Consider the following 23,498-nt stretch of genomic DNA (forward strand, 5'->3'; position numbering starts at 1 on the left):
TTCTGATCCGGGGGCTTCTTATAGGCGAAGAGGCGGCGCGAGAAGGTCGAAGGGGGCCCACACCCTAGGGGCGCGCCCCCCTTGGCCGCGCCGGGTGTGGTGTGGGGCCCCCGGGGCTCCCCTCCGGTCCTTCCCGGGTGTTCCGGATGCTTCCGATGAAAATAGGAACTTGGGCGTTGATTTCGTCCGATTCCGAGAATATTTCGTTACTAGGATTTTCGAAACCAAAAACAGCAGAAAACAGGAACTGGCACTTCGGCATCTTGTTAATAGGTTAGTTCCAGAAAATGCACGAATATGACATAAAGTGTGCATATAACATGTAGATAACATCAATAATGTGGCATGGAACACAAGAAATTATCGATACGTTGGAGACGTATCAGTCCCTGACCTAAAAACATCGACAAAAAGGACGGAAACAGAGAAAACCATCCAGAGCCGCCGCCATCGCGAAAGTCCAATTCGGGGGACAGAACTCTCTGTTCCGGCACCCTGCCGGACGGGGAATTGCCCCCGGAGCCATCTCCATCGCCGTCTCCACCGCCATCTTCACCGCCATCGCTGCCTCCATGATGAGGAGGGAGTAATCTACCCCCGGGGCTGAGGGCTCCGTTGTAGCTATGTGGTTCATCTCTCTCTTTATGTGATCTAGTTGAATATCATCTATGTGCTACTCTAGTGATGTTATTAAAGTAGTTTTATTCCTCCTGCACGGTGTAATGGTGACGAGTGTGTGCATCCGTGTTAGTACTTGGCGTAGGCTATGATTGTAATCTCTTGTGGATTATGAAGTTAACTATTGCTATGATAGTATTGATATGATCTATGCCTCCTTCATGGTATGATGGTGACAGTGTGCATGCTATGTTAGTTCTTGGTGTAATTGTGTTGATCTATCTTACACTCTAAGGTTATTTAAATATGAACATTGAATATTGTGGAGCTTGTTAACTCCGGCATTGAGGGTTCGTGTAATCCTACACAATTAGTGGTGTTCATCATCCAACAAGAGGGTGTAGAGTAGTCCTATTATGTGATCGGTGTTGAGAGTGTCCACTAGTGAAAGCAGGATCCCTAGGCCTTGCTTCCAAGCATCGAATCTCCGTTTGTTTACTTGTTTTGTTACATGTTTACTCGCTGCCATATTTCATTCAGATTACTATTACCACTCATATCCATCCATATTACTTGTATTTCACTATCTCTTCGTCGAACTAGTGCACCTATACATCTCGACAAGTGTATTAGGTGTGTTGGGGACACAAGAGACTTCTTGCTTTGTGGTTGCAGTGGTTGCTTGAGAGGGATATCTTTGACCTCTTCCTCCCTGAGTTCGATAAACCTTGGGTGATCCACTTAAGGGAAACTTGCTGCTGTTCTACAAACCTCTGCTCTTGGAGGCCCAACACTGTCTACAAGAATAGAAGCTCCCGTAGACATCAATAGGCACGCAGCCAAGTGAACTCCGATAATCGCAAGAAACAGAAAACAAAACATAGAGTTGGATCAAAATCGTACGCCCAACTAAGTTTTGAGAAGCTATGAGCCTAACTAAATATGTATGCCTCCATGGTAGCTATGGTTTCATGTTTGAAGTTTCTCATTGTCATATTACTTGCAGAGAAACTTGGAAACTGGAGAAGAGCCGGATTGTGTTGCTCTATGGGAACTCACACACACGAAGAATGGAACATGGTCTAACCCGAGTCCCGGGAAGTTTATGTGAGTGTACTCGATACATCATTGTGTTATTCTTGTTTTAGCTTTTACAAGACATACATGTGAGATGGATCAGGATTACCTTAGCTGAAACTCCAATCATAAAGATAAATATGACACATTGTAACGGATAAAAAAGGGAGAAAAAAATTCTTTATTAATAGATAAAGATATCACAATCGTTGCTACGGTAGACCACGTTACAGCCCATGTGTTTTAGAAAAGAAAAAAATAAATATTATTATTGAATTCGAATGATTAGCGGAAACACATCTTCTTATACATGTTCATGTCAAACTATTTCGTCTATCTTAATCACACTCACATCATATTGCAATTGCGTTTCAAAACTTGCTACTGGAAACACCTTAAGTCGTGTGTTGCAATGCGAGAAAAAAATCCCAAAAAATCTAAACTTTAGCCACAAACTCAGCCTCAGTTCACCCTTTCATCTTAACCTTTAATATTTTTCTTATTTAATCTACTCTTTGAAAAAGATGCTATGAAATATTTAGTAATTTTCTTTCGTTTAATATCAGCACCAATATTTTATAATACCATTTCCGATCAACCCACCAATATTTCGTAATAGCAATCCTGATCAACCCACGCTAATTACCTAGTAGTTAAGTATACTGCCTGCCTAGACTACATTTTTTTTTGTGAACATACGTACTGCACTACAAATCAGAATCGTAAAATCGAGTGGAGGCCGCTCCAACGGGATCATAAAGATTATACAGAGATAGAAGCTACTGCCGTTTCTGAATCTTAAAAACAGCATAGATGTGACCCAGGTTTCCAGCTGCAGCAAACTGAAACGTCCATCACAGATCAAAATATTGCTTACGGTCAGAACAAGTAAACTCCCCTGAAGCCGCATTTAACCATGTTGCTTTAGATAAATCAGTTCACAAAGGCATCGAAAGCTACCCGAGAAACACATATTCTCCGCGAGAGCCTAGTCTGTAACTCCAAACCGAGCTGCCATTCTTACAAATCGTGGTTGATCTTCCAAAACAGAAATCAGCATAGACCAAAAAAATCCACCTCTTATCGATTCACCAGCGAGGACCACGAATTTCCTCTTGAGTCTTGACTTTGAGCAGGAACACAAGAAAGAAAAACATCATTGTGTTATTCTTGTTTCAGCTTTTATAGATCAATATTGATGTCGTAACTATAATTGTTCATTTCGTTCTTAGGACAAAGCACGTGAAGCGGTGCAGAACAAAGAAACTGAAACAAAAGGTCCACTATCAACTGAGCAGAGAAACAATGTTTTTCAGACTGCATATAAAGACACAGCTCAATGCAAGTCATCGCAGCCTCGTGGCTATGGGTACATGGCCAAGCCCAAAACTGGTTCTGAAAGGTTTCGGATGCAGATTGAGGACCAAGCTCGTGTTGCAGCTGAAACCCTGCAGCGAAACTCCGAGCTCAGCCAGCATGTTAGCGAATTAGAAGAACAATTAGAAGTTGAGCGTGTAAACATGCAGCAGAGTATTGACTTCGAGCGCTCTGAGAGAGAGCAACTTGAGGTGAGGTTGCAAGAAGAGCGTGATGCAAGAGAAAAAATGGTGGAAGAGGAGCGAAGATCAAGGCTCGAATTTGAAAAAAATATGATGGCAAAGTTCCAACAACGGATGGCTAAATTTAGCCAACGAGATGGGAAACCAACAGTAATTACGGTCATATGCTTCCTGTCTTGTAAGGTTTATTTTGCTAACTTGTCTTGCTGAAAGTGCACTTTTACTCGCAGGTGCTTAAGAAGAGGAATGAAAAAGAAAATATTAATTCAAATTTGCAAACCACTCTTTTAAAGAGCTCTAGTCCTACAGTAAATCTAGGAGCAAAGTCAAATTTGATTTCTACAAATTCACTCCTACAAGCTCGCAACATTGAATTCTCGAATGTACAAAGCAATGGTAAGTCACAACAAGTACCTTGCTCACTTCTATGAATAAGATCACTTATCTGTGCTTCATGCTTTACTCGTCTGAATGATTGCTCAGTTCTATAACCGTTTCTAGTATGCTCAAAAATATAACTTTGTAGTAGCATAACAATACTTCCCTACAACCTCTTCCTCTACATTTGATTTTGTCCTTGTTATGTTCATATGCATTTGTGAGATGTATATATGGCGGAGGACGAATAATTTTTTTGCTATGGCGGAGTTAATATCTTACAAGATAACATTTGTAGTAGTATGCACAGCCAAAGCTAGCTATGGCACGAGCCATACCTTGCTAGAATGGGTCCTCCGCCACTGTATGGCATGGAAAATTAACCTGATGCATGTTCAAGTGCTTTGCCGCATTGCTTATTGAGATAATGCCTCCATGATGCACCTTTCTTGGCATAACCTCGATTGCACTAGTCTTATTTATCTCATAAGTTATACAGATTGCATTCTTGCCAAATATGTTAATACTAGTACTAACTGGAGACCATCAAGACTCTAATACATATAATATTTTAGTATTTTCTTGAAATTACATACTGAAAGCATATACTTGATTGCAAGTAGCAGAATCAGAGCATCTTGTTTGCATTTAATTCTACTACTGTAGGTCGTTTGCACTTGTATAGGTCACACCATCTATAAAACATTCACTTAAATAGAATCTTTGTACTATTTTCACATTGTAGTTCATCATAGATATTGCCTTACATAATTTCAATAGGTATTAGCTTGTTGACACAACTTACTTGCTTTACATAATATAGGCTTGTAGTAAATTTTTTCTTCATTTTTTGAATGCAGGACTCAAAGACTTAGCTGGACAGGGTACCATGGTAGCAACGGACTCAACTCTGCTGGATTGCTACATTTTACATTAGTTGCATTTGATGGATATTTGATATGAGAATTATTATTTGTATGAACCTACATATTATACGTGTGGATTTGAATTTTGTAATTCAATGGTTGTATTTTATTTTATGGTTGCGATAAGCTATTGCCACAACTCACTTTTTGTTGCCTTAGGTTAGCACCACGAAAAATATAGTGTTGCGTCAAATCCTAGTCGCCATGACTACATGCTTTGTTGCGTTAGGATGTAGCAACGAAGAACTTTTTATTGTTGCAATAAATTGTTACCACATTTTTTATGAATGATGTGATAACTATTTGGCACCACGGAATAAAAATTTGTTGAGATAGAGTATCGCCACAAAACCTTCAAATTGTGGCGGTAACTTCTTGCGACAAACATTTTGGACGCTGCAAAAATTATGTAACACCACAATTGTGAATTTTGTTGAAACAAAGTATCTCCACAAAAAGTTCACATTGTCGCAGTAGCTTCTTGCTACAAGTTTTTTCCCCGTTGCGATAAGCATTTGGCGCCACGAAACTGGATTTTGTTGAAATAGAGTATCGTCACGAAATGTTACAATTGTCGCAACACCTTCCCGCCACAATTTTTTTTACCGTTGCCATACCTATTTATCGCGACGAGTGGAATAATTGTCGCCATAAGTTAATATCACGAGCGTACCGATTTGTGGCAAATGGCTAATGCTACAAACCAGTAGATGTTGCCATAGGTTATCGCCACAGCTCGCTATCGCCACGAAAGAGAGTGCGCCACGAAACTTAGGGCGTTGGCATAGGTTATTGCCAAAAATGTCTATCGCCACAAACTGGCAGACGCCACGACACGGCTGCATGTTGCGACAAGCTATCTCCACAAACCAAATTGTGGAGACAAGTGAGTGCTGCCACGGGAAAACATGTGGCAACTTCCCGCATGGTTGTTGCAATAGATCGCTTTGTTGCCACAATCGCGTTTTCGTTGCAATAGCCTATTACCATACATGTAATTGCAACGCTTGCCAATGAACGTCATTTCGTGGCAATAGGTGCATATTGCCACAAAACGGTATCTATTGCGACAATTTTTTTTGTTGCAATAGACCCGATTCCTTGTAGTGTCCCTTAATTTTTAGCGATCCAGAAAGTCCTAAAACAAATAAAATACGAAAAAGAGGTTTTCTATCTCCCAGGAATTAAATAAAAAAAGGAACTTTGTAGAAAAGTCCCGAAAATCATCTAAAAATGCATAAATAACAATGTATGAAGGCAAATAACAATGAAAACTAACCCTATATGTAGCAAAATGCCCGTATGAGCTAACACATCTGTGGGGCACCCCAGCATACTAGAACTTATCCATGGCTTGGATCCACATATTAGGCATGAGCAAGACCCACCATAGCACACTAGGAGGTGAGGCGCACAGGGCCCTTCTACTCTTCCACTTATCATCTTGGGTCTCTCTTCGTCTTCTAAAAATAGTCCCGTATGATTCCCACCACCCCCCCTCCCAATTAATTGAGTCATGAAAGGTAGAACACAGAAAATAGGAGTTTCATGCTTTCTAGTATTAAATACCTAAGTGATGTGGTTTCATCAATCATTAAAAAAATAAAGGAAACATAAGAAATATTTCAAATAATAAGGATATTAACGTAATAAAGTTCAAAAACCATTGATACATTATAGACGTATCACTAGGTTCTCATGATCTATTTTAGGGGGAGTAGCTTATGGTGATGTTGTTGACCTACGGGTATCTCTAGCTGATGCGAGCGAGAGGAGATCATGGCAAATCCCGATGAAATGTTGTTCTGGTCTTGAATGGAACCGGTTAATTATGCTTGCTTGGAGGTGTCGTTATTTTGCTGCTCTCCTTCGTCAACGAATTGGAGTCTAGGGAAATGTCGTGATCCATAGTCTTATTGGATTTGAGGATAGAATTGTTTTCATGTATTATCTGTTTGCGGAGGAATTGTCCTAGAGCCAACTACAACTAGACCGAGCGATGATTGGTGGCTTATCCATATGGATGTTGGGTCAGGTGCTTCAAATCCCCGCACATGTTTGTGCGATAACAATGGTGGTTATGGGATTAGTTCGCGATATGGCGTTCATCACAATTCTTGCAACATCGTCCAACGTGTCGTGACATAATTCAGAGCTAACATACTTGACATGTGGTCATATATTTGCACTCCAACATGTCGTCATATTATGGTAATCGATGTGTTGGTGCATGGCGCGATGTTGATGCCATTTGTATATGGTCAACTAATGTTTTTCACAACGGCATGTGTGGGTGCGTCGGTTTTACTTTGTTGGCCAATCCCAATGGGGGCCATGGCTTGAACCACTTCATTTAAATTATTAATAAAGGAACAATAATTTGGCTCCGGTGCAAAAGAAATAGAAATATGTAAAGGAACAAATACTACAACTCAAATCAAATTATGTTATGAGGTTAAAAATGGATCAAATGAGACGCTCTTCACATCTAGATCTCTTTACCCAAGAAAAATAGGTAAACCTCACCGATTAACTTGAAATTTCTTATTTTTACAAAAAAAAAAGGATTTTGACTGAATGGACTTCTTTTTATTCCAATTTATCTCTGAATATCGAGAGCAGATTTGTAAAGCGGCCATGAAACTGGATTAAAAACAGGAATAACGTTTCCCTTAAAATAACGAAAAGTCACTTTGGCACATGAGCTCCAGTGATCCCAGTATTTAAAAAAACATATTTCTGTAATTTCAAAAAAACTGAAATTAAATGCGTGCATATATATAAACATTCCGAAGGTATGCTGTAAATTTCGTATGAAAATATGTTGTATTTTGAGCCATACAGAAAAGACAAATTTCTGACAAAAATCTAAAGTTTCCATCCCTACGAATTTGTTATTTTTCCTGAGCTCAAAATACAAGGAAATTTCTACCAAAAATTTACACAAGTGTTCATAACATGTGTATGTATTTGTGGAATAAAATTTACGATTTTTTGAAACACATAAATATAATTTTTAAATATTACAAAAATCGGGAGCATTGGCACCTGGGTGCACCAAATCTGCTCTCTTAAAATAACAGGAATAAAATAAAATAAAATAAATTTGTACTGTCCGATCTTTCACAAACGGCCCAGATCTAGTTCTTGCCTTTCCAAAACAAGCCCTTAGCCCTCCTCGGCGAGGCCTGTTTCTGGAAAAGGTTAGGGTTGGGATCGTCCCGGCGTGCATCCTCGGCGGCGCTCCGCCGGCGCCCGAATCTCCTCTACCAGCCCGAGCTCCATAAACCTTCTGTATTCTCCCCGGACATCCTACGCCTTCCCCGCCGCCGTTCGGTTGCCGCCGGCAAGGGGCGAAGATGTCGGTTTTGATCGTCACAAGCGTGGGCGACATCGAACTGGATCTCCACACCGAGCAATGCCCCCTTACCACCAAGAACTTCCTCAAGCTCTGCAAGTAAGCACCCGCATCCATGTCCCGTTCCAGCCGCGGATTCCTTCTGTGTTGGTATTGGCAAACGGCTTCAAATCGAATACTAGCTTAGCTGTAATCTAGAGTCTCAGCTGGGTGTGGACTGGTTCGGGAGCGCTTCTAGTTGGAGCTCCGACCTGTGTGGATTGGCGCCTGATTATACTTCGCTTCGAGCAAGTGAAGCTCTAGCCGCCATATTATGGTGCATTAGGGGAATGCTCTCTCATGCTTAGAGCTGTTATGGCTGTTTCATAAATTTCCCTGAAGGTTATCATCAGAACTGAATTGAGATATGCAGTGGTTATAAATGTGTCTGCTTCTCTTACCACAAAATAATGAACATAATGAGTTCATGGATGAGTTAATTATTAGTATAAAATGGGATCACCTAGGAGGAACTAGTTCACTTTTTGTTGTTAGAAGAAATAGGCCCCCAATGGTAGGGGGTGAACACCCACACCTTGCACAAACTGACTAGGCTCATCAGTTCCTTTGATTATTAATAAACAGGGCGCTCATTCTTTGGCATTATGCTTTACCTTAACAGAATGAAGTATTACAATGGCTGTCTGTTCCACAAGGTGGAGAAGGATTTTCTGGCGCAATCTGGGGATCCGACTGGAACTGGCAGTGGAGGTGATTCTGTGTACAAGTGAGCATCTTTTACTGAAACTCTCAGTATATTTATTTACCCATATTATGTTTCTTTGTGTTTTTCTAAGCTATATGCAATAGAATTTGGTCATTTTTGTCCAATATTTACTTCAATCTAGGGTGCCTACTACCATCAAAGATATGCCTCAGAACTGAATCTTGTTTCTCCAGGTTTCTTTATGGTGATCAAGCTCGATTTTTTAATGATGAAATCCGACCAGAACTGCGGCATTCAAAAACTGGCACTGTTGCTATGGCAAGTGCTGGTGAGAATTGCAATGCCTCACAGGTACATTAGTACAACGCTACTGATCATTCATTTCTAAGGGCCTTGATGCTCATTTTAACCCTTTTACTTGTGTTTTTAGTTCTACTTCACCTTGCGGGATGACATTGACTACCTTGACGATAAGCACACTGTAAGTAGTACCTTATTCCACTGTTTTTCCTGGATGGATCGGAGGCTGGTTATTGCTTTATCTTTAATGAGGTCAACTCTTTTCTCTGTCAATTGCAGGTCTTTGGGCAAGTTGCTGAAGGTGAAAGTTTTGACACACTGACAAAGATAAATGAAGCATATGTTGATGAAAGAGGAAGACCATTTAAGGACATAAGGTAGAATATTGTTTCATACCTTTGGTAAACTGCATAGTCAGGACATACAGGCCAAAAGACAGGGTAGTTCGTTTTGATGCCCTTGAGAGCTAAAAGTTTGCCAACTTCTGAAATTATGGCTTCTTAATATTTTTTCTCCATTTTGTTTGATGCCAAATTTTGTTAAGGTTATGTTCTGTTTGTACTGCCCGGTTCATTTTTGGAAACAAACATGGCCAAAATATGAGCTGCCAATTTGATCTGAAAAATTTGCTTCTTTTCCATGCGCTTCTTTTGGGTACAAACCAATCAGGACTATTTGTTTTCCAGCATTTATTTCATTTTCTTTGTTTCTGCCTGCTCACTGTTTGCTAATTTCATTATGTACAGGATTAAACACACATACATCTTGGAGGATCCTTTTGATGATCCTCCTCAGCTTGCGGAACTTATTCCTGGGAATTCTCCATTAGGAAAACCACATGATGAGGTAAACTGAGTCACCCCATTTGTGTATTTCGAGTTATTGTAAATACAAGGCATTTATGTCTTCTAGAACTATAAAAGAGCTTATGTTTTCAATGCCATATGATGCCCCTCGTCTCTCAATATGTCATATTCTTTTTCGTGTTACAAATAAGCAGGTTGCAGAAGAGCGCCTAGAGGATAGCTGGGTCCCTTTAGATGAAACAGTGGATCCTGGTCAGCTTGAGGAGATGATTCGCTCTAAAGAAGCACATGCTAATGCAGTGATCCTTGAGAGTGTAAGTCTTGGTATCGAAGTCATCAGCTAACGCATCAATACTCTTAGTTGCTCATGATGTTCAGAACTGATGAAACACCTGTTGTTTATTCAGGTTGGAGACATTCCAGATGCTGAGGTCAAACCACCAGACAATGTCTTATTTGTTTGTAAACTCAATCCAGTGACACAGGTTAGTATCAGTTCGTCATTGTTTGCCTAGTTTTCTGCTCCTTTAGACCTTTATTTTATTTCATCATCCTGCTCTGCTGGCAGCTTGGCACACATTGCACTGCCGCTTGTGATTTTTGTATGCTGTTGTGATTATCGGGCTGCTAATTATTTCGGACGTCCTAAATAAAATTTTAATTTTTCCATTCATTTTAACAATGTTTATTGATAAGGAGATTGGCTACTTCAATCATTTTGCAGGATGAAGATTTATATACAATCTTCTCACGTTTTGGAACTGTAACATCGTGAGTGCCTTTGCTAACTTCAATTGGCATGTACATCTTCTTGTTTATGCTCTCCTTTAACTTCACATTCTTTTGTTGCAGAGCTGAAATAATTCGTGACTTCAAGACTGGAGATAGCTTATGCTATGCTTTTGTTGGTATGCTTATTCTCTCTAGAACTTCTGTACTACATTAATATCAGATATGCCGTGAGGCAGATATTGAATAGAAATAGCAATGTTTTATTTGTGTAGGGAATCTTGGTTTCAGTTTGTTCATCAAAGAGTTGCATATATTTGGCCGTTTGGGCCTGCTATATAGACGTATGGTTGATGATTTATGCACGTTTTGAGTTCCAAGTGTTACTAGCCATGCATACAATTTGCATAATGTAGTTTGCTAACAAACCGGTAACAGGACAATATGTGTTGTGGACTAGCAGCAAAAGGGAGTCCAAACAGAGGTAGATGTCTTCATTGTTAAAATTCCAAATGTTACTAGCTGCAATCAACTCATGTAGTTTTCTAACAAACTGGTAAATGTGCAAAACTACAAAATGTGAACAGAGGGGGATTACGAGTCTTTTAGGGAGCATTATCGTATTAAGAATGTATATATGATTATAGGAGTCTTAACATGTTAAGAATTTGAGTCATGCTAGGAAATGCTTAAGGGCTATGCATGCACCGTACTATAAGGATGCTATTTCATAATCAACCAAGTATGAATAAGTCTATTTCCCTACAGCCATCCCACCTGGCTATCTTCCCGAACCTCTGGTACCCATCTCCCTACAGCCATCCCACTTGGCTATCCTCAGCAAGGTTGTTAACTGTGATCAAGGTTCAGCTAAAATTTCGCCAACATGCAACTGCGATGTTGCTTGATGCCCACCAACTGAATGCTCGGTGCAAAAATAGGGAACAATGATCACAAAAAATATTAGCTGTTTGAGCACCTTGAAAGTAATGACTTCTCTTTTTAATAAGAAAATTGGGCCTTAGATGCAGAGAAGGCTTTAGATGGTGCAGTTTTTGTATCGAGGTTCTGGTTTTGACAGTACATATTTCCATAGTATTATTTATCGGGCTGCATGTTGTAATAGAATATTCTAACAGCTTCACTGTCATAAGAGAAAATTCTAACAGTTTCCATTGATGATCTTTTGTCAGAATTTGAGGCAAAGGAGGCATGTGAACGTGCATTCTTCAAGGTTAGCATATCCTACCTGCATTCCTTTAATTACAGTTAACAGATCCTTCCATCATAATTATCCACTAATTTGCGTTTTTTACTTATCATAGTTGCTGTTGTGCTATGTCAGTTACTCTTTACTCAAGAGTGTCCTGAATGATATAGTTTGTGATTTGATAATTCATTGTTGTCTTGCAGTTTTACTTATGACCTGCAATATGTTGATTGTTGGTATTTTTCCTTTAGCAATATATAGAGAACATTGCTTACTCAATGATATGCTTACAGATGGACAATTGTCTGATTGATGATCGGAGGATCCATGTCGATTTCAGTCAAAGTGTTTCAAAGCTGTGGGGTCAGTTTAGGCAAAGCAAACGAAATGCAAATAAAGGTACAGGTCATTACCACATGTTCTTTTCCATGACATTGTTTTATTCTTGCAAAATGTGAATTCTCTTTGTGGTAGACAAAAAAAACTCTGAACAGTTAGCTGGGTATGGTACTACTACACCCTGGACAGTAGATGTTAGATACTTAGATTAGACCATATTATGTGTCCTACAACATCTAAAGAGAAATGTGAATTCATTTGAAGAACTTCTGAAATGTGAACAAAGCGTTTTTGGCTACTGGGAAATGTACTGTGAAATGTGCACTCTACTACTTGTCTAATTCTAATTCCTAAGAAAGACCACATAACACTTTCATTATTCCATTTATTTTGGTAGAAGTTGGAAAATTGTTGTGAATGTAACAGTTCCTTGCTACCAAATATATCATTATCAGTACTTTGTTAAGTTCGTTAGACATAACTTCTGGAGCATGCTGAAGATGTCCAGAGAAAGTGCCTGGAAAATGTTCAGCAATGGCAACAGTTTCTGTTAGATTGGCCAGTATGGCAAAGCTTTGTTAGCCAGTAGGAAATGTGAACAACAGGTTGCTACACTTTTTTGTGGCCAAGTTAGGAAAGTTATCACCTGTTTGGTTATAGCTGCGCGCACAGCAAGATTTTTTTCTCTGCCACCTGGGTCCCACATGTCAAACTTAGATAAGTATATGGCAAGTTCTCCTTAGACTCACCAGAGTGTGGTTCCAGTTTTGATACGTACCCGTCATCTGTATTGTTTCTTGTTCAAGCATCCTGTAGAAACTCAAACGCAAATTATATGATATACTATTATTTCCTATTGCAGATGGGTGCTTCAAGTGTGGTGCACCAAATCACATTGCCCGAGATTGTGATCAAGATGCCGAGCAGAAACCTAAAGGCCCAAATTACGTCCTGAAAGATGAAAACACTCAGCGAGGCGTGAATAACCGTCGAAGGTCACTCTCCATCTCCTTTCTGACACAATATTTTTTACAGCATTGTTACATGCTCTGACAATGCACTCCTGTGTTGCAGTTACGATTTAGTTTTTGAGGACGATGCTGCCCATCAGAAGACAGACCGAAGGAAGGTCCAAAAAGTAGATGACCGGAGATCAGAGCTGCCTCCACGCGGCGACCGCGATAGGAACAGCCGGGAGAGAACTCACAGCGATGAGAAAGGAAGCAGGCAAGCTAAAGAAGATGATATGGCCCGAGGCCGAGGGGCCCGGAGGCAAGATGACTACCCCAGTTACAACAGATCCGGTGATCGAAGCTCTGGCAGGCCCGATGACCGTGACTATGGCAAGCACCAGAGGAGCAGCAGAAACAGGGATGATGATGATAATCAAGACTACAAACGGAGATCAGAGGCTGGTCGATACGACAGGGATAAGACTGACGGCGAGCGGCGCCACAGAGATGAAGACGATGGCCGCGGAAAGGGCGATCGCCACAAGAGAGACAATCGTGACCGTAGGGCACGGAGCCCTGATACTGATAGACATAGAAGAGACGACAGTGGACACCGCGAGGCGAGCAGGCACAGGGAAAGGCGGCACCGAGATGATAGATAGCCTGATGCTACATCACTTGTCAGTTTTGCCTCGCCCGTTCTTTATTTTACAGAGTTGATGATGTAGATCAAAGCGTGTAACTCAGCATGAATAGATGTTGACTGTATATGAGAGCTTGAGAAGTTTTCATTTCTGAATGTATCGTTGTGTGGAATCAGACTAGCCGGGCTGTTGTAGTGTTCAACTGTTTACTCGTCTCCCGTGCACACCATTCTGTGGTAGAATTAATCATCTATCTGCAGCGAAAAGTTCTGCTCATTTGTGCCAATGTAAGCGTTAGATTTATTATCGTATCTTCAGTTGAATCGTCATTTTTTTGTCAGTGAAAAATGAGAACTTTACATGTAAATTTTTTATGCTTAGCCCGAAAAAGCCTTTCATAGCCCCAGAGGATGCTGGATGGGTATGGCTACTGAGTTGCTTCGTCGAACATTTTATTACTTGGCACAGTTGAGAAATAAAACGTGCGACAACATTTGGGTATGAACCAAATATGGTCTTCCTAAAAATGAGACCACGATGGCTGCAAAGCATCAAGGCAGGCCCAACAGGATTTAGGCTTTTACCGATGTTAAGGCCCATGAGGGAGATTGTTGATCTGTTTGCAAAGCAGCGCTCCCCTTGGTTGAAGTTAGAAGTTGGAATAGTCCCACCTCGCTTGTCCAGGAGGATCTGCGCTCACCAAGGTGCTACATATAGACCGGTAGCTGCTGTGTGGAAACTTAAGCAGCTGCGTGGTGAGGACAAAGCGAACTTTTCTTTCGCCTTTTACTAAAGAATACCGTGTCCGCGCCACACTTGTGCAGCATACTCTAATTTTTATAGGGTTGCTTTCTCTCTGAAGATGAGAAGGTCTCCCACAAATCGAACTTAAATTTTAAGAATTGAATCTTGGTTTAGAGTACCCAATTTTTTTACCGTTTTGTGTAGCACGGAGAGCGAAGCAGATCTGGAGCGACTTGTCCTTTGAGATCTCTTCCCCAGGCTGTTGCTTCACGCGAGATTTTACTGACATCACTTGGCACGCTCTGGAATTCGGACGCTGATTACTGAAACACAAACTCCGGCCCGGCGGTGCCGCCGAAGCGGGAAGACCAGGCCAGCTGTAACCACGGCCACGGCTGGCGCCACCGCTACTTCCCCGGCCTCCACCGCGCCCTCTACACCTCCAGGGCGCTCCCGCCTCTGCCTCTGGTACCTGGTCGACCACTCGACCTGGACAGCCGCTTCGCCTGGTAGCTTCTTCCTACTCCTCGTAGCTGTTCTCCGCGCATCGGACGGTTTGGATCTGACAATTCTGGTTCTAGTTACAGCAGCTTGCTAGTCTGGACTGGATGGACCAACTGAACAGACGATTGGGCACCAGCAATACATTCAGACCAGGGTGTTCTTGCAAGCGTAGCGCAGTATAAGTTTTGGAAAGACTGCTGATGCACCGAGTTTATGTGAAAATTAGTAAGCCCAATTCTGTTCCGGTGCAGCAGCAATGCAATTTTACCATCATGGGTAGGATTTCAGAGAATGAGCTTGCAAAGGTGCCTGCCTCCGTGTTCAACAACAAGTCCTCACTGCCATCAGTCGTTATGCACAAGATCCGGGAAGAAGGAAAAGACTGGATTCTTGCAGGAGCCAAGAGCCTAGCAGAGCTCGTTAGCTAAGTTGTTTCTGGGGCGGAGTTTGTTCCGCCCCCTACCCCTTTTTCCGTTTGTATGGCTCTTGCCATGTACTTGTTTGCTTCTCCTATATCAATATAAGGCAAAAGCTTTTTTGCCCATTTCAAAAACAAAAAAAAAGCTCAAGCTATATCAGAAGATCTGTCTACAATTTTAGTCATGATATTGGCTGATTGTTTTCCCCCTTTACAGGTGCCCACACTTAATCTGTGCAAAAAGTGCACAAGCAGCTATGTGTTTTTTATCCATTATTTAGCGGCTGCTCTGTAAATAAGATTAGTTAAGAAATTTGAAGTACTGATTAGTGATCACAACAAAAGTAGTGTATTCATTTACACAAAAAAAAAGCATGCTTAGTCAGTGTTGTTCAAAGTAGTATCACAGTGTTTCTGTATCTTCAATCTGAACAGCAGTAGGGCTAATTTAGGGGAACTTGTCATACAAAGTCAGGCATATGCCATCTTGAGTCATGTGCTTTTTTTTTTGTATAGTGTGCTTTTAGATTTTAGTTTTCAGTTATATTTATCAATTCTTTATCTACATGTTTTCTAATTAGATACATGCGTCATTTATCTTTATCTTCTTACTATGGTATCGGAATCGACTGAGCACGTCAGACATGTCACATGTTCTAATTGAGTTTATGTTCTCATCTGTCGCCAGCCTCTACTCATGGCCTTCCACTGTTCCTCCATATATTAAAAACATGTGTTTACCTTCCGTATTGCTATGCTGTCATATGTTTTCTCAGTTTGCACAATATTAAGATCAAACAAAATATAACGATTTCTCTTTTCTTGTAATAAAAGGTTCTACTCTACTTTATGTTCCTTGCTTCTAGTAATTTAGATTTCTATGGACAGATGACTTTTGTAATGTTTAAAAAATGTTTGCCAAGCAGGAAAAAGATATGCATTCTAGTGGCATGCTAAGTTGAAAGTTCAAAATGTTCAGGAAGACAAGTCTTTGTTCCACATCAGCTCTTTATTTTCTTACTATTATGCCCTTTTGACTAGCCGAGGTCCTCTTAGAAGTTTGAGATATACATAGCTCCTCATTGATCTGTTGCAGTAGCACATTGCTCATGAAGCACTAAGACCAGGGTTTCAAACACACATACATGGAGACAATATTTTTTACAACTATGGCTGAACTTGCCAGTAGATCCATGTCTTTCCTCGTGGATAGATACCTGAAACAGAGGGCAGCGCCAACCGAGGAGGAGAGGCTGCGCAGCCTGCAACGACTGGTACTGCGGCTTCGAGTCGTTGTTGAGGAGGCAGATGTCCGGCTCATCGCAAGCCAGGCCATGCTGCATCAACTCAGCACACTAAAGAAGGAGATGTACACGGGGTATTACACCCTCGACATCTTCAGTTGCCAAGCTCATAATGGAGAAGACAGAAGAAAAGATCATGATGTCATTTACTCCTTTACCCCATCTGGGTTCAACCCTGCCAAGCGTGTTTGTCTCTTCAGAGGCAACAGAAGAGGTGCAGGGCAAGCTAAGCTTCTGGAGCAAGTTCTTGGCAGCGTAAGGGACACCATTGAAGATATGAGTGAGTTTGTCATATTTCTAAGCAGATGCCCACGTTTGCACCGGCAACCATATAGCATGTATCTGCTTCTGAACAAGTGCATGTTTGGACGCCAGATGGAGATGGAACGTATCATGTACTTCCTATTGCAGGAGGAGAGTGCCCCAGGCGCTGGTGAAGATCTGGCTGTCCTGCCGATCATCGGTCCATCTAAAGTTGGAAAGAGCACCCTGATCGAGCACGCTTGCGAAGATGCAAGGGTGCGCAACCACTTCTCTCAGATTTTGTGTTTCAGTAGCGATGATCTTAAAGCTGAAAGTGTAGAGACCATAAGAGATGGAGGTAGAATCAAACATCAAAACTGTGGCATGGGCGGTGGAAGGACACTGATCATCATCGATCAACTTTTGGATATCAAAGAGTCTTTATGGAAAAGGTTGTATTCAGAAGCTAGATGTGGCACCGTGAGCGGCAGCAAGATCATAGTTGCAAGCCGATCCGACAAGATTGCAAGCTTTGGAACCACACATCCCCTCAGGTTACAGTTCTTTACACGGGAAGCATACTGGTACTTCTTCAAGGTGCGTACTTTTGGGAGCACCAGCGCAGAGGACCACCCGGAGCTCACAACAATAGCCATGGACATTGCCAGGCTGTTGAATGGGTGCTTGCTGGGTGCGAACATCTACAGTGGACTACTGAAAGCAAACTTTAACCTCCGTTTCTGGAGCATGGCCCTTGCAACCCTCCGGAATATCCATCAGAAGAATGTCTTGCTGTATGGGGAACGTTTTTCTGATGCTTGGGAGTACGAGGAGCCGGCATATCTCAGGAGAGCGAACAAAACTTCTTCCGAATACTTTGTAATTTTCTCTGCTTACCAGACATGTTCTGCTGAAACTGAAGCCGAAGATCCGAAGACGATGAGCGTGCAAGACCTTTTGTTTGGAAGGGTTAGGCCTCCAGCCGAATTCAAGGTCCGTGCACTGACATCACACCTGCCGCCTCACTACAACTACATGTTTAACTGTGGGATGCAAGCGCTTCCAAAAAGAGTTGAGTAGCAGCTGTGGTTAATTGTCTAGTCTTTGATTTGTTCACTCAATTTTGTTTGTAACTGTGTGCTGCGTCAATTCAAGACTCTCAAGCTGATGCATGGTTGATGCTTGTGCAACAACATGAGGAGATGCAAGTTAGTACTTTATCCTGTAGTGACTACTTTAGGTGCCGATCATTGAAAAATTGATCTTTCGATGTATCCAATAGGTTCTTACTCCCCAAATCGAGAGCATCTCCACCGGTACGCCTCAAATTGTGATCGGCAGCAATGCTGGCAGTGCGCTATTGGGGCTCCGGCACACGATAACAACACATTGGGAGGGACTATTCACATCAGTGTGCCCACTAATTTATAGGGGTTGAGTCAAAGTAAACAAAAAAATCAAACGAAGATGATGGTTTTCATTCAAATTTATAGGTATATGTTACATATTTGAACAAAAATTGATAAAAACTTAAAATTAAATCCTACCGAGTTGGAGAAGTCGCCGAAGCTGTCCTCCTCATCGTGATCGACAATGTCGATGACACTGCCGTTTTTTCTCACGCTGATTAGGCCCCGTTGAAGCCCATCGTCTTCGTTAGAGGAATGTCGAATGACTCGCGCAGTGCCAGTCCAGCGAACTCAGTCGGATCCTTGCAATCGCAGAGCAGCACCCCAGGCTCCGGCTCCTCCTCGACTTTCTTAGGAGGCGGTAGCCCTAGCTATTTCTTGGATCGACGGCCCCTTCAAGGAAAATAAAATTATATATATATATTTAAAGTAGAAAATAGTATATAAGAAAGATAAATGCGCTATCTTCAGTGGTTATAAAATAAAGTCTAAAAAAATATTTGAGATCTTCAAACTCTTTCTTCTTTCAGGATACAATCTTGTACATTTTTCGTAGAAAAATGATATAGATGTCATCAAGTACCTGTAAATACCAACGAAGATTGTTTCATAATTTTATTTTTTTGCTTCAATGCCAGGCTACACGTGCAGCCATTAAATTAATCAATCAACATGAGAAAGAGTATCAACACTAATATTTTAGGAGAAAACAACTAAACAAATCAACAACTTGGTTAATGTTACCGGGAGACGAAAATATGAATCATCATTATCGAGGACGTAATTGCGATGACAAATCTCCTCGCAAAAACCATAGAAAAAAAAATCCAAAATTGATCCGACGAAGTAAGATATGAAAGATCATACCTAGAGAAATTTAACCTTCCAAATTGACGTATGGAAGAAGATCACGTTGTAGACAGTGCCATCTTCATTGAGGAGGAGGAAAAAAAACAGCTACCAAACACTAATCTAATCTATAGAAGACTACTTATATTAAAAATTCAAAGCATAGATTGAAATATACACCCTTACTGACGCCACAAGCAAGGGTGAAGCTCCCCTTTGGTTAAGGCAGGACAGCCTCCTACCTTAATATTCAGCGAATGCATTTAGATGCACATGTTTTTTCTGAACAATTTGAGTGGTTGTACATTAAAAATGGGTTTCAGATGAAAAAATTATGCTTGTTTTAGTGAATATTGCACAAAACCGACTTCAAACCGAGAACATGAACAAGGTATAAAAAATATAAATTTATTTTCTAGGTTTAATGTGAATACGATTGCTTAACATGCAAAGATTTATCATGAATATTACTATATACCAGATAATACTGAGCTATTTGTTATTTATACGCTGAGAATTGGCGGTTTTAAAGATTTCTTGATATTTCAAAGGCATAACATGTTTCCTCCGGTGATATTATGAGCTCATTGAATTGGTTTTGCCTTTTTCGGCGACAACGATAGGAATTCAAATGTATTTTCGGTGATAAAGATCATCAAGGTTGAGTTGCACATCAAACGAAGGAAGTTTATAAGTCTCGATCCATAGAACGCAGAAGATATTTCTTTAAGGTAAAGCTTTGCCATTAAGATGAAATTTATGTTTGTAGGTTCCAATTATAATCAAATATATTTATATTTCTATTGTTCTAAGTGATGTGTTAGAATCATTTGTGACATAATGACTATTGTTTTTTTTTTTGTCTTTGCATCATTTTTCAATAGTTCGTCGTCCTACCTCAGATTATTTTGGTCCTTCGTCAACAGGCTGACCGAAAGAGAGGAAACGGATCTATGCTGGAGATGGTGGAGGTGCGGCTGTTTTTTCCAGAGGTGGCGGCTTAGGTCTCGGACTAGACAATTTGATTTCTGCTTATCCAGCCCTGTTTGCTCTTTGCTAGTTGCATGTTCAACGGAAAATGGAAGTAGCGAGCGTTCAAACAACGGCGTTGCGACGTGACGCGTATCCGGCCGCCCGCGAATGCGGATCAGGATCCCTGTATCAAACTCCGGGACGACGCAGCGGACGAAAGGGACGTGGGTGAACACGTGGGACGACGCAATGGGCGACCGCGACGGCAGACAAGCTAGCCGTGCTCGAGTCCGCCAAGGAGCTTGACTTTGTGAGACGCTGGAAAATCGAGAGATGACTCAGCGGTTATTTTGACCAAGAGGATATTTTTGCAAGGCTGGGATCGGTCTAGGTTAGTTACGGATATGTTTTTCTTTGTAGTATATACACAAAAATCAGCAAAATTAAGCGTTTGATCGAACAGAGAAGTTTAGGATTCATTTTGTACCTAAACAAATATCTTGGACGAAAAGTAAACCTCTAGTAAAGTTTGAGGACCAAAAATAGATTTTCTTCCACGGTAGAGTGTAGACATGCATTGGCGTTTATTGCGGAATGCATGCCAACGATGCTTTAATCATGGGAGATTACCTAGAATTTCGCGGAACTTTGTATTTCACGGATTGCATGAGTTTGGACGGAAATGTAACGAAACGGAAGCTTACTTATTTTTTTACGTAAGATTTTCACATGGAGAAATCAGTGTCCAACCGTAGGCATGCATTGCATTTTATTAGGAAGGGCATGCAAAGCGAATTTTTAAGTGCCTAAACTACATCACTTACCATCTTGAGGTCCATGACAAGTTCCTTGGTTTCTATTACTTTGTTATACGGTACCTGGAAAATCTCTTTGACTCCCGGTTGGGTACTTATCCTAGTGTTTTTAATGTCGACAACTATATATATGTCGCGTCCCCCTTCCTCCATGTCTGGCGGTTCTTGGTTGCATCTAGCTCTTCATTGGCCAGGAAAGTATTGAGGTCCTCTTCTGTAATCTTCGGAAAGTTGTAGTGGGTCTCTTTGAAATTCTTGCCTTAAGAAATCATCTTCCCCAACATAGTTTTAAAACTGCCCAGATCTTTGCCGAACTTAACTAGGGCTTGTGATGTTGTGTCAACAACCATATAATCTTGTGTTTGTTTATATGAAACAATGAACAAATATAGTTTTGCGCAATAGAAACTTTATTTATTGTTTTTTCTGCAATTTAACTTTCAATTATATAAAAATCCCATCAAATGTTGTAGACCCATGCCGAGTTAAATATGATTGCATTCACTTATTTATATTAAACTATTTTACTTTTCCATAACACATCACTCTTTATGGATACATTCTTAAACTTACATAGTAGGATACAACTAATTCTCCGTCGATCTAGAACTAACTTAATTACACCTAACACTTATTATGGATGACAGGGAGTACAATTTATGTGAAATTGGGAAAAAAAGATATGCAATTGCATACCTAGATGTAAATGTACACCCATGTGTAATTGTCATGTGCACGAGTCTCAATGCAAATCTAATGGTTTTGAAGGTGTCTATAACTAACTCAATTCTCGGTTGATCTAGACCTAGCAAAAGGATATATACTATTCTAAATACAATAATAATAATAATTGGCAATTTGAGTGTATGCCCATTTGTGATATACATTTTCGATTTATCATCACAAATACAAATTTCTTTTGCTAAATTAGAACTTTATTTCATCGCAATAGTTGTTTATTTATTATGAAACATTTAACAAAATATTTTATTACGATGAATTCACCCACTAAATGTAACGTATCACGTTACTACCGCAGCTTAAGTTATGTCGTTTAATGTATATAATGTGTTAACCTGTGTTCCCACCTATGGTATGTGTATACATTTTTACAGAGTATTCTACAATGTACTACGCAAGCAAATAACTCGCGGAGGTTTTAGAAATAAAAAATATCAAATTTATTTTACTAACTAATAGAAAATTCCATGTACTACCTCCGTCCATCTTTTAATGTCAAAATTTTGTCTAAATTCTAATGTATCTAAACACACTTTAGTGCATAGATATATCCAAATTTAGACGAATCATCGGACATCTATTAATGGGCGGAGGAGTATGAAATGCGAACAAAAGTGTTTCTTCGATCCTTTTCCTCTAGTGTATGAATTGCGAACAAAAGATATCCACACCTCTGATACGTCTCCGACGTATCGATAATTTCTTATGTTCCATGCCACATTATTGATGATATCTACATGTTTTATACATACTTTATATCATATTTATGCGTTTTCCGGAACTAACCTATTGACGAGATGCCGAAGGGCCAGTTGCTGTTTTCTGTTGTTTTTGGTTCCAGAAATTCTAGTAAGGAAATATTCTCGGAATTGGACGAAATCAACGCCTAGGGTCCTATTTTTCCACGAAGCTTCCAGAAGTCCGAAGGGGAAACAAAGTGGAGCCACGAGGTGGGGACACAGTAGGGCGGCGCGGCCCAAGCCCTGGCCGCGCCGGCCTAGTGTGTGGCCCCATTTTTCCACGAAGCTTCCAGAAGTCCGAAGGGGAAACGAAGTGGAGCCACGAGGTGGGGACACAGTAGGGCGGCGCGGCCCAAGCCCTGGCCGCGCCGGCCTAGTGTGTGGCCCCACCAGGACTCCACCGACCTTGCCCTTCCGCCTACTTAAAGTCTCCGTCGCGAAAACCCTACAGGTTCGACGAAACCAGAGAAAACCTTCCAGAGCCGCCGCCATCGCGAAGCCAAGATCTGGGGGACAGGAGTCTCTGTTCCGGCACACCGCCGGGATGGGGAAGTGCCCCCGGAAGGCTCCTCCATCGACACCACCGCTATCTTCATCAACGCTGCTGTCTCCCATGAGGAGGGAGTAGTTCTCCATCGAGGCTCGGGGCTGTACCGGTAGCTATGTGGTTAATCTCTCTCCTATGTACTTCAATACAATAATCTCATGAGCTGCCTTACATGATTGAGATTCATATGATGATGCTTGTAATCTAGATGTCATTATGCTAGTCAAGTGGGTTTTACTTATGTGATCTCCGGAGACTCCTTGTCCCACGTGTGTAAAGGTGACAAGTGTGTGCACCGTGTGGGTCTCTTAGGCTATATTTCACGTAATACTTATTCACGGTTATGAATGGCATAGTGAAGTGCTTATTTACATCTCTTTATGATTGCAATGTGCTTTGTATCACAATTTATCCGTGTGCTACTCTAGTGATGTTATTAAAGTAGTTTATTCCTCCCGCACGGTGTAATGGTGACAAGTGTGTGCATCGTGTAGTACTTGGCGTAGGCTATGATTGTGATCTCTTGTAGATTATGAAGTTAACTATTGCTATGATGGTATTGATGTGATCTATGCCTCCTTTCGTAGTGTGAAGGTGACGTGACATAGG

At 41.0% G+C, this 23,498-nt stretch overlaps 2 protein-coding genes and 1 non-coding gene across 3 annotated transcripts; all 3 read left to right on the top strand.

The window, feature by feature from the left end:
• Positions 1-7,743: 7,743 nt before the first annotated feature.
• LOC124701083 (peptidyl-prolyl cis-trans isomerase CYP59-like) lies at positions 7,744-13,879 on the top strand. The gene is made up of 14 exons (XM_047233135.1): positions 7,744-8,015; positions 8,578-8,682; positions 8,856-8,973; positions 9,053-9,103; positions 9,202-9,299; positions 9,669-9,768; positions 9,923-10,042; positions 10,136-10,213; positions 10,453-10,499; positions 10,581-10,636; positions 11,651-11,691; positions 11,961-12,066; positions 12,869-13,001; positions 13,081-13,879. Exons 1-14 carry the CDS (start codon positions 7,918-7,920, stop codon positions 13,619-13,621), a joined length of 1,692 nt encoding a protein of 563 aa, XP_047089091.1. The 5' UTR covers positions 7,744-7,917; the 3' UTR covers positions 13,622-13,879.
• Positions 13,880-14,349: 470 nt separating this feature from the next.
• Positions 14,350-14,467, top strand: LOC124685473. The gene has a single exon (XR_006997466.1). It is a non-coding gene; the product is annotated as a U5 spliceosomal RNA (small nuclear RNA).
• A 1,947-nt stretch (positions 14,468-16,414) lies between these two features.
• On the top strand, positions 16,415-17,956 carry LOC124684477 (disease resistance protein RGA2-like). Its single transcript, XM_047218782.1, has one exon. The coding sequence runs from the start codon at positions 16,415-16,417 to the stop codon at positions 17,894-17,896; it is 1,482 nt and encodes a 493-aa protein (XP_047074738.1). The 3' UTR covers positions 17,897-17,956.
• Positions 17,957-23,498: the final 5,542 nt, after the last annotated feature.

The sequence above is a fragment of the Lolium rigidum genome, chromosome 1, assembly GCF_022539505.1.
Source record: "Lolium rigidum isolate FL_2022 chromosome 1, APGP_CSIRO_Lrig_0.1, whole genome shotgun sequence".
NCBI lineage: Eukaryota > Viridiplantae > Streptophyta > Magnoliopsida > Poales > Poaceae > Lolium > Lolium rigidum.